Below are 14,837 nucleotides of genomic sequence, written 5' to 3' on the forward strand. Positions count from 1 at the left end.
TAAAGCACACATTCTACCCAAGTTCTTCACAGCCCAAAACAACTCACATTCTTTGTCGTTCCGCACCATCTTGTTCTCCTCCTCGGTCAGATACATCAGAATGTTCTTGAGCACGTTGATCTTCATCTCGGTGAGGACGGTGTCCTGCGTCAGCAGGTAGTTGTAGTACTCGCGCAGCTCCGTCTTGGTCAGATACTCGTAGTTCTTGACGCAAAAGTTGCCCATCGACAGCAGCGTCTCCTTGCAGATCTCGCTGTGGCTGCAGGACAGGAAGAACGCCAGCGTGTTGTACACGTCGTCGCAGATGTTGGCCGGCAGGGCACCTACAGAAAAAATAAGTGATCAGTACAATAGTTCAGTGAAGATCGCTAGTTGATCGCTTACCTTGCGCATCCTCCGCACCGCCGTACACGTCCGGCTGCTTAAAGTCAAAGTACCGCATGATCAACCCGACGGTGTAGATGCTCCGCCGGAACTGGGGCCTGTACAGTTGCTCGATCGGTATCGCCGACTCGGACAGAAGCTTCTTGCTCGATACTAATCCCTTATAGTAAAATCTGTAACGCGGTAAAAAAAACGTAAATTTATCAATCGGATCAATCGGAAGAAAATCACTCGGCACACGTCAAAAAAATTCCATCAGCAGAATAGGGTGATTGACAGAAATGAACAATCGGCAGAAAATAAAATGGCAGAATACCAAAAAAAGCAGAAATTGTATACGGCAGAAATTTAACGGCAAAATATTTATCCTACCGAAAATTAAACTGTAGAAACTTTTAATAGCAATAACACCTGATGACAAACAAAAATACTGGCAGAAAAAATATTCGGCAGCACAAAAAAGTTAAGATATGGTTTTTATTCTCGCATTCTTTTTAATAAATTCTCATTAATAACATTATTTATCATTTTTAAAGTTTTAAACAGGTGGTGGTAAATAGGGTGGGTCAGTCGGCCGAATGCCAAAAGACAGAAAATCACAGCAGAAAAAGTTTTTCAACATAAAAGGATAATTGGCAGAAATAATAGCAGTATTTTACAGACCGAAAAATATTTGGCAGCACACATATTTAAAAACGGATTCTAGAATTTTAAAATAAATTCTCTTCAATAACAATATGTGTCATTCTTAAAGTTTTATGCCAAAAGGCAGAAAAACACAAAAGGACAGGTTCATCAGCAGAATACAATCATCCCTCATATTCGGAACAGTTTACAGATCGGCTAATGTTCAAAAAATCATAGACAATCGAAAATTGAACTTAATGATTCGCTTCTACCTTCATTTGAAAGCTTTTCTTGCAATCTTTCGAATTCTGTACCGAACTTGCTGTATTTTTACTTTTTAATCAAGTTTTTGAAGAAAAACTTTGATCCTTGAAATCCACAAATTCGGAACACTTTTTTCTTACGGATGTAAACAAATTTTAGTTCTCTCCAGGAGTACACATTTTTGAAAAAAATAATGACTTCACGCACTGAAACCAACGAAACTCAAGCTAAGTTATGTGTTATGAATGGTCTGATAACTTTTTTGTAAAAAATATCAGTTAAATTCAGGTGTTCTACAATTGTGGGAGGCACAATAACATGCCACAATCATGGAACAGGCAATTTGGAGGCAGAGCTTTTCTGCTGTGCAAAAAAAGTCTCGAAATAAGGTTTTTTGTTAAAAAAAAGTACTACTTTTACTAGTGAAATAGCAAGAGAATGTCCATATAAAGGTCCTAAAAATAGAAGGATCGACAGAAAAGCTGCATTTGGCATGTTATTGACAAATTACCACAAAGGTGTTCCGAATTTGTGGGTGTTCCGAATATGTGGGATGACTGTAGGTTAATTTGTAGAAATTATCAATCGGCAGAAAATTAAATGGCAGAATATTTTAAAGCAAAAAAAATGTAGAAAATTCATACGGCAGAAATTAAAAAGGGCAGCAAATTCATACCACAGAAATTAAATCAGCTGTGCATTTATTATGCCGAGAGTATTCAACAGCACAAAAAAGGTAAGAAAAGGTATTCATTCTGGCATTTTCAAATGCATTGTTGTTGTTATTTCATTTATTTCTGGCAGCTTTAACCTTCTTGGTCATTCGCTGCCCTTTCAAATGCATTATCTTTAATAACAATATTTGTTATTCTAAGAGTTTTAAAAAGGGTGTTATAAACTGGTGGATCAGTCGGCAGAATGCCAAAAGGCAGAACACACAAAGGAATTTTTATCAGCATTCTGCTGGATAATTTGCAGAAATTATCAATCGGCAGAAAACTAAATAAAAAAAAATTAAAGGCAAAAAAAACAAAATGTAGAAAATTCATACGGCAGAAATGAAAAAGACAGAAAATTAAACCGCAGAAATTAAATCAGCAGTACATTTATTCTGCCGAAAATATTCGGTAGCACATAAAAGTTAAGCAAGGGTATTTATTCTCGCATTTTCAAATACATTATCTTTATTAACAATATTTGTTATTCTCAAAATTTAAAAAAAGGTGGGGCTATACTGGGTGGGTCAATCGGAAGAATGCCAAAATCACACAAAAGGAAAGGTTCATCAGCAGAACAGGTTAATTGGCAGAAATTATCAATCGGCAGGAAATAAACGGCAGATAATTAAATGGCAGAATAATTTAAAAAGCAAAAAAAAACTAAATGCAGAAATTCATACGGCAGTAATGAAATCGGCAGAAAGTTTATTCGGTAGAAAATTGTACAGCAGAAACTATAAATAACAGAAGAACCTATTGACAAAAAAATGGAAGAATTCTGCAGCAAATTCAATGGAAGAAACATAAAAAACAGAAACATTCAACGGCAGAATAACAAAACAAAAAGGCAGAACAGGTCGCATTTTTAAATTAAAAAAAAAAATCTCGGTTAAAATATGATGCAAAATTCTCTATTCAAAATATTACTTGTTGTATCGATGCAAATTAAAATTAACGAATTGTTTAGTAACTTAAAAATTAAAAGGCAGAAAAAAACTAAAAAGATTGAAATATATTTTTAATATTATTTAAGCTTTTCCAATTTTGTTCTCTGCCACTAAAATTTTCTACGTTTAACTTTTCTGCCATTTAATTTTTTAAATTACTAAACAATTCTGCAATTTAAATCTACCCCCATATAAATTTCCAGTCGTATTAGCTTTCTGCCTTTAGATTCTTCTGCCGGTTCAATTATTCTGCCTTTTGATTCGTTCTGCCGCCAGAAATTTTTTTCTGCCTTTTGAACGCTTCCACTTGGTTTTCTGCCGCTTGAAATTTGCCCCCATATCAATTTTCTGCCGTATTAGCTTTCTGCCTTAGAATGTTCTGCAGCAAATTTAATGGAAGAAACATAAAAGACAGAAACATTCAACGGCAGAATAACAAAACAAAAAGGCAGAACAGGTCGCATTTTTAAATTAAAAAAAATCTCAGTCAAAATATGATGCAAAATTCTCTATTCAAAATAATACTTGTTGTATCGATGCAAATTAAATTTAACAAATTGTTTAGTGGCTAAAAAATTACATGGCAGAAAAAAAACAAAAAAGATTGAAATATAGTTTAAATATTATTAAAGCTTTTCCAATTATTTTCTCTGTCATTAAATTTTTCTGCCATTTAAGTTTTCAGCCATTAATTTTTTTAAGTTATTAAACAATTCTGCTATTTAAATTTGCCCCATAAAAAATTTCAGTAGAATTAGCTTTCTGCCTTCAGATTTTTCTGTCGTTTTAATTATTCTGCCTTTTGATTCATTCTGCCGGCTGATTTTTTTCTGCCTTTTAAATGCTACCAAACAACCTTGTTGCCATCTGGTTTTCTGCCGCTTGAATTTTGCCCCCATATACATTTTCTGCCGAATTAGCTTCTGCCTTAGAATTCTTCTGCCGGTTGAATTATTATGCAGATGGATTTATTCTGCCTTTTGAATTCTTTGGAATAACTTTTGTTGCCATTTGGCTTTGTACCGATTTTTGTTTTCTGCCACTTAAAATTTTCCTCTATTTAAAGGCGTTCTGCCTTTAGATTCTTCTGCCGTCTTGATTATTCTGCCTTTTGATCTCTTTCTGCCGACTGATTTTTTTCTGCCTATAGAATGCTACCAAACAACTTTTTTTGCCATTTGGTTTTCTGCCACTTTTAGTTCTGCCTTTTGCATTCAACCGATCAAGATTCTGCCGAATGGCTTTACCTCTTACAGGACAGCTAATAAAAGTGGTACTTACTTTGAAAAACAGTCTCGTATTAGTGCGTAGTTCTTGGTTATCCTATTTACAACCCCGGACAGACACGACACACAACTCAGCACCACCGCCTGGCTCTGGGTGACGATCAACATCATCAGGTGCGACTCCAGGTCTGCCAGGAAGATCTCGCTCGGGTGGTCCATCAGCGGGACGACCTGCAGAAAAAAAAGGTTGAATATCTCAAAATCAAAACAAGAACTGTGGAACCAACCTGCTCCAGAATCTCCGCCACGCTGCTAATGAACTTGTAGTTGATGGCGTTCTGGCACCGGATGTTCAGGTACGGCTCCAGCGTCATCGCGTGGTTCACCAGCAGCTGCGGCTGGATCTTCGAGAAGAGATGCAGTGCCGTGATGCACCCCACCAGCTTTTTGTTCTCCGAGCTCTCCAGCTTCATGGTCGCGTCCACGAGGCCGTCCACGATCTGCTGGCACGCTTTGATCAGCGTTTTCGGGATCTCCTTCTTTGCGGTCGAGTCCGCCTTGACCTCCTTGGGCTCGAATATCTACGCGTGGAGAAGGTGGTGCGTTAGAATGTGTTCAGATTGAACTAAAATCAACGAGGAGGGATATCTTACCGACTTCAACAGCGCGTCAAACCCTTGAGTACCAGTCTCATGGGATGAGCAGACGACGTCGATGATTTGAGTGATTTTCCGGTCCATGGCGCCCTGAAATGACTCAAATTTAGTATACCACAAAACAAGAGTTACGTCAACGATCTCACCTTATCGCTCGGATTGCTCGGCGTGAACCACATCGTCATGAACACGTCCATCACGAGCTTCTGGATGCCCTCCTCGTCGTTGACGCGCCGGATCATCTTGACGCAAATGTCCGGAATTTTCTCCTGCTCGGGGTACTCGATGCAGATGTCCCGCAGGATCTTGATGACCCGCTTGCGCACCGAAACGCCCGTGTCCTTGGAAGGGATAAAAAGACAATTGAAATTGCGAGATTTGGTGTTCATGAGTTCTGGGACATTATGGTAGCGGTCTTTTCGCCAAATGTTTTTTTTTATTTCTAGTGTTCAGGAAAATTATTTTTTGAGAAAAAGTTTTCAAGGAAATGATACATTCTAGGAAAAGATTTTTTTTAGGAATGCTTTTCGAGGAAATGGTACATTCCATTATTTTTTTTGTGAGGAATAGTTTTCGAGATATTCTAGGTTTTGTAGGTTTTTTTTTTAGTGAAATGGATTTCGATAAAATGGTGCATTCTAGGAAGAAATATTTTGAGGAATGTTTTTCGAGGAAATGGTACACTCTGTGATTTTTTTTAGAGGAATAGTTTTCGAAAAAGTGTTTTATTCTAAGATTTTTTTTTGTGAAATGCTTTTCGAGGAAATGGTGCATTCAAGGAAAATTTTGTTTTGAGGATTGCTTTTCGAGGAAATGGTACATTCTAGGAGAAGAATGTTTCATTCTAGATTTTTTTTAGTGAAATAGTTTTCGATGAAATGGTGCATTCTAGGAATAAATATTTTGAAGAATGGTTTTCGAGGAAATGGTACATTCTAGGAAAAGATTTTTTTTTTTTTTGAGGAATGCTTTTCGAGGTACATTCTGTGAATTTTTTTGGAGGAATAGTTTTCGAAAAAAGGTTTTATCTAAGATTTTTTGCTTTTCGAGGAAATGGTGCATTCAAGGAAAAGATTATTTTGAGGAATGCTTTTCGGGGAAAAGGTGCATTCTAGGAAAATTTTGTTATGAGGAATGCTTTTCGAGGAAATGGTACGTTCAGTGATTTTTTTTTGTTGAGTTTTCGAAAAAATGTTTCATTTTAGGTTTTTTTTTTGTGAAATGCTTTTCGAGGAAATGGTGCATTATAGAAAAAGATTGCTTTGATGAATGCTTTTCGGGGAAAAGGTACATTATAGGAAAATGTTTTTTATTGAAATGCTTTTCGAGGAAATGGTACATTCTGTGTTTTTTTTTCGAGGAATAGTTTTCGAGAAAATGTTTTATTCTAGTTTTTTAGTAAAATAGTTTCCGATGAAATGGTGCATTCTAGGAATAAATATTTTGAAAAATGGATTTCGAGGAAATGGTACATTCTAGGAAATGTTTTTATTGATATGGTTTTCGGGGAAATGGTGCATCCCAGGAAAAGTTTTGTTTTTGAGATGAAGTTTTTTTTGAGGAAATGGTATATTCTGTGAACATATTTTTTGATGAATAGTTTTCGAGGGAATGGTACATTCTAGGAAGAGGCATTTAGAGGGATGGTTTTCGAGGAAATTGGACATTCTAAGAAAAGGTTTTAAAGAATAGTTTTCGTGGAAAAGGTAACTCTAGGAAATGGTTTTTTGATGAATAGTTTTCGTAAAAAATAATTCATTCCAAGAAAAAAATATTTTAGGAAAATGTTTTTGAAGCTATTTTGCTAAATATTTTCTAGGATTAACTTTGACGAAACGGTTCATTCTAAGAAAAGATTTCCTGAGGACACGCTAGAAAAACAGATTCTACAAACTCACCAATATCCGCTGCGAAATCATCTCGTAATACTGATCGATCAGGTCCGGATCGGACAGGATGTACTTCCCCACCAGGTCCACGGCCGCTTCCCGCACCGAGATGGCCGTATCGAGCAGCTTCTGGTGCACGCCCATCTGCATGTCCTTCCGCGCCAGCACCATCTGGTCCACCTCGACGATGTTGCCGAGGCACTTCATGGCGCGCGTCCGGATCGCCACCACCGGTTCGCGCACCACCAGGATAATCTTCTGCAGGTATTTGTCGAAGCTCTGCGAGAACGATCGCTTACTGGCGAGGTACTGCGCAATCAGGTTCGCGTTGCTGTAGTCGATGTAGGTTTTGATTTCGCCACCGGTCGCCGCGTTCCGTCCGCCAAACGGGCAGATTTGCGCCAGGTAGGTGGTCTTCCGGTTGTCCAGCAGCCGGAAGATTTCACTGTTGAGCTCCTGGTCGACGCCGGTTTTGACCTCTTCGATGTCCGAGTCGCCGCCGGCACCGCCACCGTCCGACTCGGACTCGCTGAGGTACTTTTTCCTCTTTTTCGCTTGCTTTTTGCGGGACGCGTAACCTTTCTCGCCTTCGGCGATACTCTTTTTCCGCTGGATAATGTCCCGATACCACTGGGTAATGTAGAACTGCCTCGCGTGGTTCCACACGATGTTTCCTTCCTGGGCGTTGGCGGCTAAAAAATCCAACAGGATCTTCTGCAGAAACTCCGTCCGTTCCTCTTCCTCGTCCAGCTGGAACTTGGACCGGTTCGTGTACTCGTCCCCCTCCTTCTCCTGCTCGATCTTGATGTACTTGATGAGCGAGTCCATCGTTCGCACCTTGCAGCGCGACTCGACCGTGTCTTTCCGTAACCGGGCGGCCACGATGCCCAGATATTCGAGCGAAACCACCCGTATCGACTGTTCCGTTCCTTTGTCGCTCATCTTCTTCACCAGCATCGTGCCGAGCAAGCTGAGCAGCAGTTCGGACGCGGGCCACTCCGGCTTGTTGACCGTCGTCAGCAGGTCGTGGATAAAGTTCTCAAACAGTGGACGGAAGTCGGTTTCACTCGACCGGCTCTTGCACTTGTCCAGAAAGGTGGCCAGGAAGTTGCCGCCGATGCTGAGCGCCGTGTCGTACTTGCCGATGATGAACAGGTCCGCCGACTTGGGGTTGCTGTTCGCCACGTCGTTGTTGGCCGCCTTCTTGGAGTTGCTTTCGCCGAGCGATTCCGGCAGGACGACGGCGCACTGAATCAGCTGCAGCACCAGCGCCGTCATCATCTGGATGTTTCCGCCGTTGTTGACCAGCTTGTACGGCCGCAGGTTGCGCTTCGAGTGCGGAAGTCGATCGATCGAGGAGAGAATGTCCGCCACGATGTTTCGCCGGTGGTGTTGGTACTTTTCGTTCTGGAAGATGGACGTCACCAGGTCGAGACACACGAACTGGAGCGTTTCGATGTTGTCCACGAAGAAGGGCTCGACGCCGAGGGCGGACGCGTGAATCACGATCGTGTCCACAAAGTGGAACTTTTCGAACATGGTGACGAGCAGTTTGCCGAGTTCGACGATTTTCGTGTACAGGACGGTGAGTCCCTTTTGCTGGTAGCTTGGGGCCTTTTTGGACTTTTTGCCGTCGGTTTTCTTCTTGGTTTCGACCGAGTAGACGGGGTCGAACGAGGGAAAGACGGTTTCGCGCAGCTGGAACTGAACGAACTTGATGACCGAGTCGATGTTGTCCTCCTGGAGGAATTTGGTGCTTTTGCAGGTGTAGATCGAGCAGATGAGCAACGAGGCTTCCATGGCGTTGAGGATCTTTTCGATGCACTCGTCCCCCACCAGGTCGTCCCCTAGCTCTGTCCCGCTTAGGTTCTTCGCCGAGTGAATCGACCGCATCGCGTACGTAATGAGCATCGTCAGTTTGTTCTCCGGGATGGCATCGATGGCGTTGCGCGCCTTCAGTTTGGCCGCTTCCGAGCCAATGTTCGTGAGCATGCTCGTCGGAATGCAGTCCAGCTGTTCGTCACCGTCGTCCAGGTTCGGCGCCTCCGTTTCGTCCAGCTGATCGAAGATCTTGTCCATGATCGACATGAATCGCTGGTACATGCTCGTGCTCATCAACTCCTCCTTGGACATCTTCTTCACGACCGGCGCCACCAATCGTTCAACCTTCCTCAACTTCGGCTTGCTGAACAAATCCTCCGGATTGACGGCATCGTCCTGGGCCTTTCGCTTCGCCAACAGCCCCGCGTACCTCTTCTCGTCCTCCTTCATCTTGCTAAAGATCATTTCGTTGCTCTTCTTAGTTAGGCCCAACTTCATCGCCAGCTTCGGCTCCGCCAGCGTAAACTTCTTCAGATCTTCCTGCATCAACTTGAGGTGCTCCTCGGAGAACTTGTCCAACCGGACGGAGCACTTCTTCAACGCAACCCCGCCCACATCCGACAGGTTCATCATCCGACAGAGCTTCTTCAAATTAACCCGCTCCGGCTTCTTCAACGGTTTCGGCTTAGGCGTCGCAGGCGCCTGAGGTGTCGTTACCGCCGTCGGCGCCTTCATCAACGCTCCCGCAACGCCGATCGTCGTCACGACGGGACTTGTGGCAGGTTGTGGCGCAGCTTTCTGCGTGGCGTTCATTCCGGCTCGCTGGAGCGCTCCCGCGACGGAGATTGGCCGCGGTGGCGCAGCCGTCGTTACTGGTTGGGTTTTGGGTTGATTCGCGGGCGCCGGCATTGGCTGCGATATCCGCTGAACTGGGCTTGCACCGGCGGCCTGCGCCGCTTGCTGTTGTTCTTGCTGCTTTCGCAGGGCCGTCTGGGTGGGGTCGGTTTCCGGGGCGGTTGTGCCTTGGGCCGGCGATGGCCGACCTGGGGCGCCCAGGTTCTTGCTCTGCTGCTGCTGCAGGTATTCACTGTTGCGAGGGGCGGCCTCGGGGGCTTTCGCGACGTGATTCGGGAGTTGCTGCTGCTGCGCAGCTGGATACTGGTGGTTGTGCAGGTTGTTGGTGGTACTTCCGTTCTTCAGCTGCTGAGATTGCTCGATTCCGACTGGCGCGGCGACTGAGTGCTTCAACACTCCCGGCGGCGTCTGCTGAACGACGTTGTTGACGAGATGTGGCTGCTGCTGCTGTTGCTGCGGCGCAGCAGCTGAGGCACTGTGTTGTAGGTTGTTCTTGTTTATCACATTTTGTTGGTGCGGTTGGTAAATTGCCTAAAAGAGAAACAAGTCGTCAGTAATAGCTCGAGCTCCTTGTGGTAAAACCAACTCACCTGTTGCTGCTGCTGCTGCTGGGGAACGTGGTTCTGCTGATGCACCGGAAGTACATTCGAGGAAGTGGCCGTCACTTGCACCTGCGGCTGCTGAATAACCGACTGCGTCGCGGGCCTCAACTGCTGTTGCTGCTGCTGCTGCGGTGGAAGTTGCTGACTGTGGAACTGGGGCTGCTGCTGATTCTGGATGACCGTTTGGTGTGTAACGATGACGTTTTGATTATGTTGTTGTTGTTGCTGCTGCTGCTGCTGGAAGATTTGTTGCTGTTGCTGCTGCTGAAGCTGGTTGTTCTCTGCGGGGGCGGATGGGGAGGAGTAAGGGATATTTTGAAGGTTAATAACTTGCTGCCGGATGATGACTTTTTGCGGCGTCGATTGCGGCTGATAAGAGTTTGCAGCAGCAGCACCGATTTGGACGGCTGTTGGTTGCTGTTGATGGACCACGACCGTTGCCGGATGGCTGGCGGAGGCCGGTGCGTGGTGGATGGTAATTGGGGACTGACTGAAAACGAATTGCGGCTGTGGATGGTGCTGCTGGGGCACGTAAATCTGCTGCTGCACCGGCTGCTGCTGAAGGTGGTGTGTTTGGATGGAGGAGTAGTGGTCGGTTGGAAAATTAAAAACTTGGGCTTGTGATGTAGATACTAGAAATAAAAGAAACAGAGAGCAAAAAAAAAGAGGGGGAGAGAAACAAACGAAGAACCTAATAAGAGATTGATCTGAAGGGAGTGGACACACTGAGGGACAGGACAAGGATGCAAGCAAGCGCGGATTTCAGCGAATTATTGGTTACCAGCAGGGTTGTGCGTTACAAGCGATGATGTTGAGGTGATGGCGATGACGATGAGGTGCCCAGTTGTGCTATTTTGTTAGTGTTATTGTCAATTTGTGGTATTAATACTTAGGATAACACAGAATGCAGTTTAACAAATGATTTCCTGAAAATGACTTATTTTTAAGCAACCGAAACTAGCCAATCAAAGCGAATTAGTATGAGTGATGATTGCCTGTATGTGTTAGATTACAAAATTTCAGTTTTTAGGTAAGCAATTCTCGTTGTTTTTAAATAAATTATATTGAAACTCAGTAAGGTGGTACCCGAGTTCATTAATTTTTACCAAACAAGTCAATAACATTTGTCAACTATGTTTCACTGATCATAAACGTCTAACAATTTGGAATAGAAATTCTAAAATATTGTTTATTAGATTCAAATATTTATTTCAACGAATCATCGTTGCGGTGAATTTTACGCAGTGTGTCTGGCCAGCTGACCTTTGCAAAGAATGATTTTGGGAGAAATCGAAGCAGCATACTTTAGGATGCTTTTTGAAAGATTTGCTGCACTTGAACTGCTAATTGCAATCTTTTTATTTTTTACTTAAAAAAAAAAAAATACAAAAATAACCACGAAAACTTTCGATTTTTTTTTGTCTCCACGGCTGGGTTGCAAATCAAGTTTTGGCTGCATTATTCGGAGTTTGTTGGATGTCCTGAATTCCATAATTCTTAAATTGAAAAAAAAACAAAAACAAAAAACTCTAAAATTTTAAAAGTTTAAAAAAAATCCTGAGAATAAAAAACATAAGATTTAATGATTTAAGAATTCAAAATTTAAACATTGAAGCCAGAAAAAAATAAAAAAAAGATACAAAAAAAACAAAATAAAAAAAACTTTAATTAAAAAAATAGATTTTTTTTTGACTTAACAAAAATCCTTTTTATTCAAATTAAAAAAAAGCTAACTGTTAAACGCAATCTTTTAATTTTTTACATCAACTAAAAATTATACAAAAATAACCATAAAAAGTTTGGTTTTATATCTAAAATGTGAAAAGATTAAAATATTTAAAAAATGAAAACTCAAAAATAAAAAAGGGAAAATTTAAACCAAAAAACAGAAATTTCGAAAAGCATAAATTCTTTTTTTTAAATCTAAGATTTAAAAAATAAGAGATTTAAAATTCAAAAATTAGAAAAAAGACAAAAAATCTAAGCTTAAAAAAACAAAAATTTAAGAATTCACAAATTTAAAAATTTAAAAATTTCACATTTTCAATTCAATTAATAAAAAAAAAATAAAAAATCAAAGATTATGCAAAAAAAGCGAAATAAAAAACCAAAATAAAATAAAAAGTTGGTCAAAAGAAATTTTTAAAATTTGAATTAAATTCGAAAATATTTATAAAAACTTGATTTTATCATAATTTGAAAAAAAAATTGTTTTTTGTTATTTTTAGAATATTTTGAATTAAAAGAATTAAAAACAAATAACTTTTCAAATTTTTATACATTTCTTTGATTTTTTAATGCTATCATTTTTTAATGTTTAAAGAACTTTTTTTTGAAAAACAAAAAAAAACAATTCCTTCGTTTTTTTTTATTTATTTTTATACTTGTTTTTGGTAAATTTTTCGAATTCTAAATATTTTTTATATTTTTAACATTTCAAATTGGTATAATTTATAGTTTTTTAAATTTGAAATATTTAGACTTTTAAAATAAATCTTCAAAATAAATATTCAAAAAAAAAAATTTAAAAATTTAAAAATATAAAAAATATAAATTTAAATATTAAATTTATATTTTTCACAGCTTTTAAAATGTTGTGAACATTTTTACTTTTTTCGTACTCTTGATTTTTATTTGATGCAAGATTTTTTTCAAGTTTTGAGATTTTTAATGTTATTTTTTATTTTATTTTGCGGGTTAAAATTTTTATTTGTTTATGCATTAGGAATTGTTAGAATTTATAGATGTTTTCATATTTTTTTGAATTCCAAATATTTTAAGTTTTTTTTTTAATTCTTAATTTTTTTTATTTATAGACATTTAATGTTTAGTTTATGTTGTATTTTTTTTTAATTTGTTAGGACCTTAGCTAATATTTTTTGTAAGTTTCTGAGAAATGTTCGGATAATTGAACTTTTAAAAGTCTCAGGATCTCAGGATAGTTGAGTTAGGACTGTACTTAAGTTTTACAGACTTGGTTATGATTTTAAGGAATGTCCGAAATTACAAGTTATTTCGTGTTAGTACACTTCAAAATAAATAAAAAAATACAATCGTCAATAATAAAATGGGACAATTATTAATCTGAAATGGCCGATTTTTCTGCTACAGATTCCGGTTTAAAAAAATATCTAAGCATTTTCTTGGTAGAGAATTGCTCACGAATTTCATGTGTGTTAGATTACAAAAAGCCACTTTAGTACAAATTCCCCACATCAACTCACTTATTTTCTGCTGCTGCTGACCCGTCGCCGACGACGACGACGGCCTGTTGAACACATCCGCCCGGCAGGCGTGAATCGCCTGCAGCAACAGCGGACCCTCCTGCAGCAGTTGCTGCCTGCTTTGGTTGGCCTGTTGCTGGGCCTGCTGCTGGCTGTACTGATCCTTCAGCTCGATGTGGTCCGAGTTGGTCTGCTCGATCGCGTTCACCAGCTGCCCAATCAGGCTATCGTCGCGCGTCGCCAGCAGATTGTTGGCCTCCTCGGCGACCCGCGGGTGGAACAGCAGCGACCGGTTCAGCGCCGTGGACACCGTCGAGAGGGAGTCCGAAATCGGGAGCTCGCTCAGCACTAAAACGAGAGCACTTGGTTACAAATTGATCAAAGTGTTGTAGACGCAGCTTTCAACTCACTGTCCGACAGGCTGGTCAACCCGGCCAGGGTGGTGATCGGGACGCTCGGAACATCCCGGTCTCCCATGGTTACAATCTCCTACGCTGCTGCTGCGAAGACTGTCGATACTTGTTGGGGGGGTTGCGATTCTTCACTTCTACACTGACTTCAAACTTATCTCTCTTCTACTGCTACTGCTGCTTCAGTTGACATTCTCATCGTAATTCTGCGAGGAAACAAGAAAAAAGGACATAAATAAAGGAGTCAAGTGGCTTCCGCCGAAAATAAAAAAAAGGGGTGACACGCACCCGCCAGGTAAAGGTACAGAGTCTGACAGACGCAGACAGGTTTGCCCATGTAAGCAAATTTCATTAGCATCAACTCCGTCAGCGACTGAGTGAGTGAGTGTGAGGGGACGGCGAAAGAGCTTTGACCACCGAAAAATGAGCGCATTGTTGTTGTTTCTGCTGCTGCGGCTGCAATATCTATCATATTTATACGCGCTTTCTCTTGAAAGAGAAACTCTCACAGACAGAGGCAGATGCAAAAGGCAGAGTATCATTGCACCAATACTAGCGGTGTTGAAGAACCACAACAACAACACCAGTCGTCAGAAGCAGCGTGGTGGCGAGGAAACCGGAGAGAGTGTGTAGACGACTTGCTGACTTCATAACAAAACGATGGCATGTGAATGGTTCTCGGAAATTTTGAGCAAATACTTGATGTTATTTGATTTTATTTTGAAGAAATCTAGAGTTTTTTTTATTAGGTCCTATAAACATATGAAAGACAATAGTTTATTGGTCCCTTAAAAAAAAAAACTCTGGAAATATTGATAAAGGAATGGAGAATTTCCCTTGTCCCCTTGAAAAAGTGGAGCATCAACGATTCCCGTCTTCTAAATTCTTTTCGTTAACTTCAGTACACGGTGGAGATGGGAGCGGCCGGCAATGAAAATTTATATTTTTTTCTTTTCTAATGATATCATTTTATTTTTAGTCTAACATTTGATAAATCTGAAAACCTAGCCTGTTGCGACGGAGCGCGTCCTTCGTACGGCGCTGAAGCAACCCCCTGTGTTTCGTAGTGTCAGTGATTGTTATTGTTTATGTGGTGCCCGTGCTGTCGCTAAGAAGTCAAAACAGAACAAATAAAATTGAGTTAGCGGGAGCACGGGCGCAGCTGGACAGGTCAGCTGTGATAAAACACCGAATTTGTAAGTTGTCTTAGATT

General features: G+C 40.7%; 1 protein-coding gene across 1 annotated transcript in view; it reads right to left on the reverse strand.

The window, feature by feature from the left end:
• The window catches only part of LOC120432469 (nipped-B protein), a 36,006-nt gene that overhangs the window by 7,128 nt on the left and 14,041 nt on the right, over positions 1-14,837 (reverse strand). The window contains exons 2-11 of the mRNA XM_039597698.2: positions 13,625-13,830; positions 13,215-13,562; positions 9,979-10,622; positions 6,722-9,919; positions 4,970-5,164; positions 4,821-4,913; positions 4,455-4,748; positions 4,223-4,398; positions 385-557; positions 48-323 (exon numbers count right to left, since the gene is read on the reverse strand). Of these exons, the coding sequence (XP_039453632.1) occupies positions 48-323; positions 385-557; positions 4,223-4,398; positions 4,455-4,748; positions 4,821-4,913; positions 4,970-5,164; positions 6,722-9,919; positions 9,979-10,622; positions 13,215-13,562; positions 13,625-13,691 (5,464 nt within the window). The 5' untranslated portion in view covers positions 13,692-13,830. The remainder of the gene's footprint in view (positions 1-47; positions 324-384; positions 558-4,222; positions 4,399-4,454; positions 4,749-4,820; positions 4,914-4,969; positions 5,165-6,721; positions 9,920-9,978; positions 10,623-13,214; positions 13,563-13,624; positions 13,831-14,837) is intronic.

This window comes from Culex pipiens, chromosome 2 (genome assembly GCF_016801865.2).
Source record: "Culex pipiens pallens isolate TS chromosome 2, TS_CPP_V2, whole genome shotgun sequence".
In the NCBI taxonomy this organism is placed as follows: domain Eukaryota; kingdom Metazoa; phylum Arthropoda; class Insecta; order Diptera; family Culicidae; genus Culex; species Culex pipiens.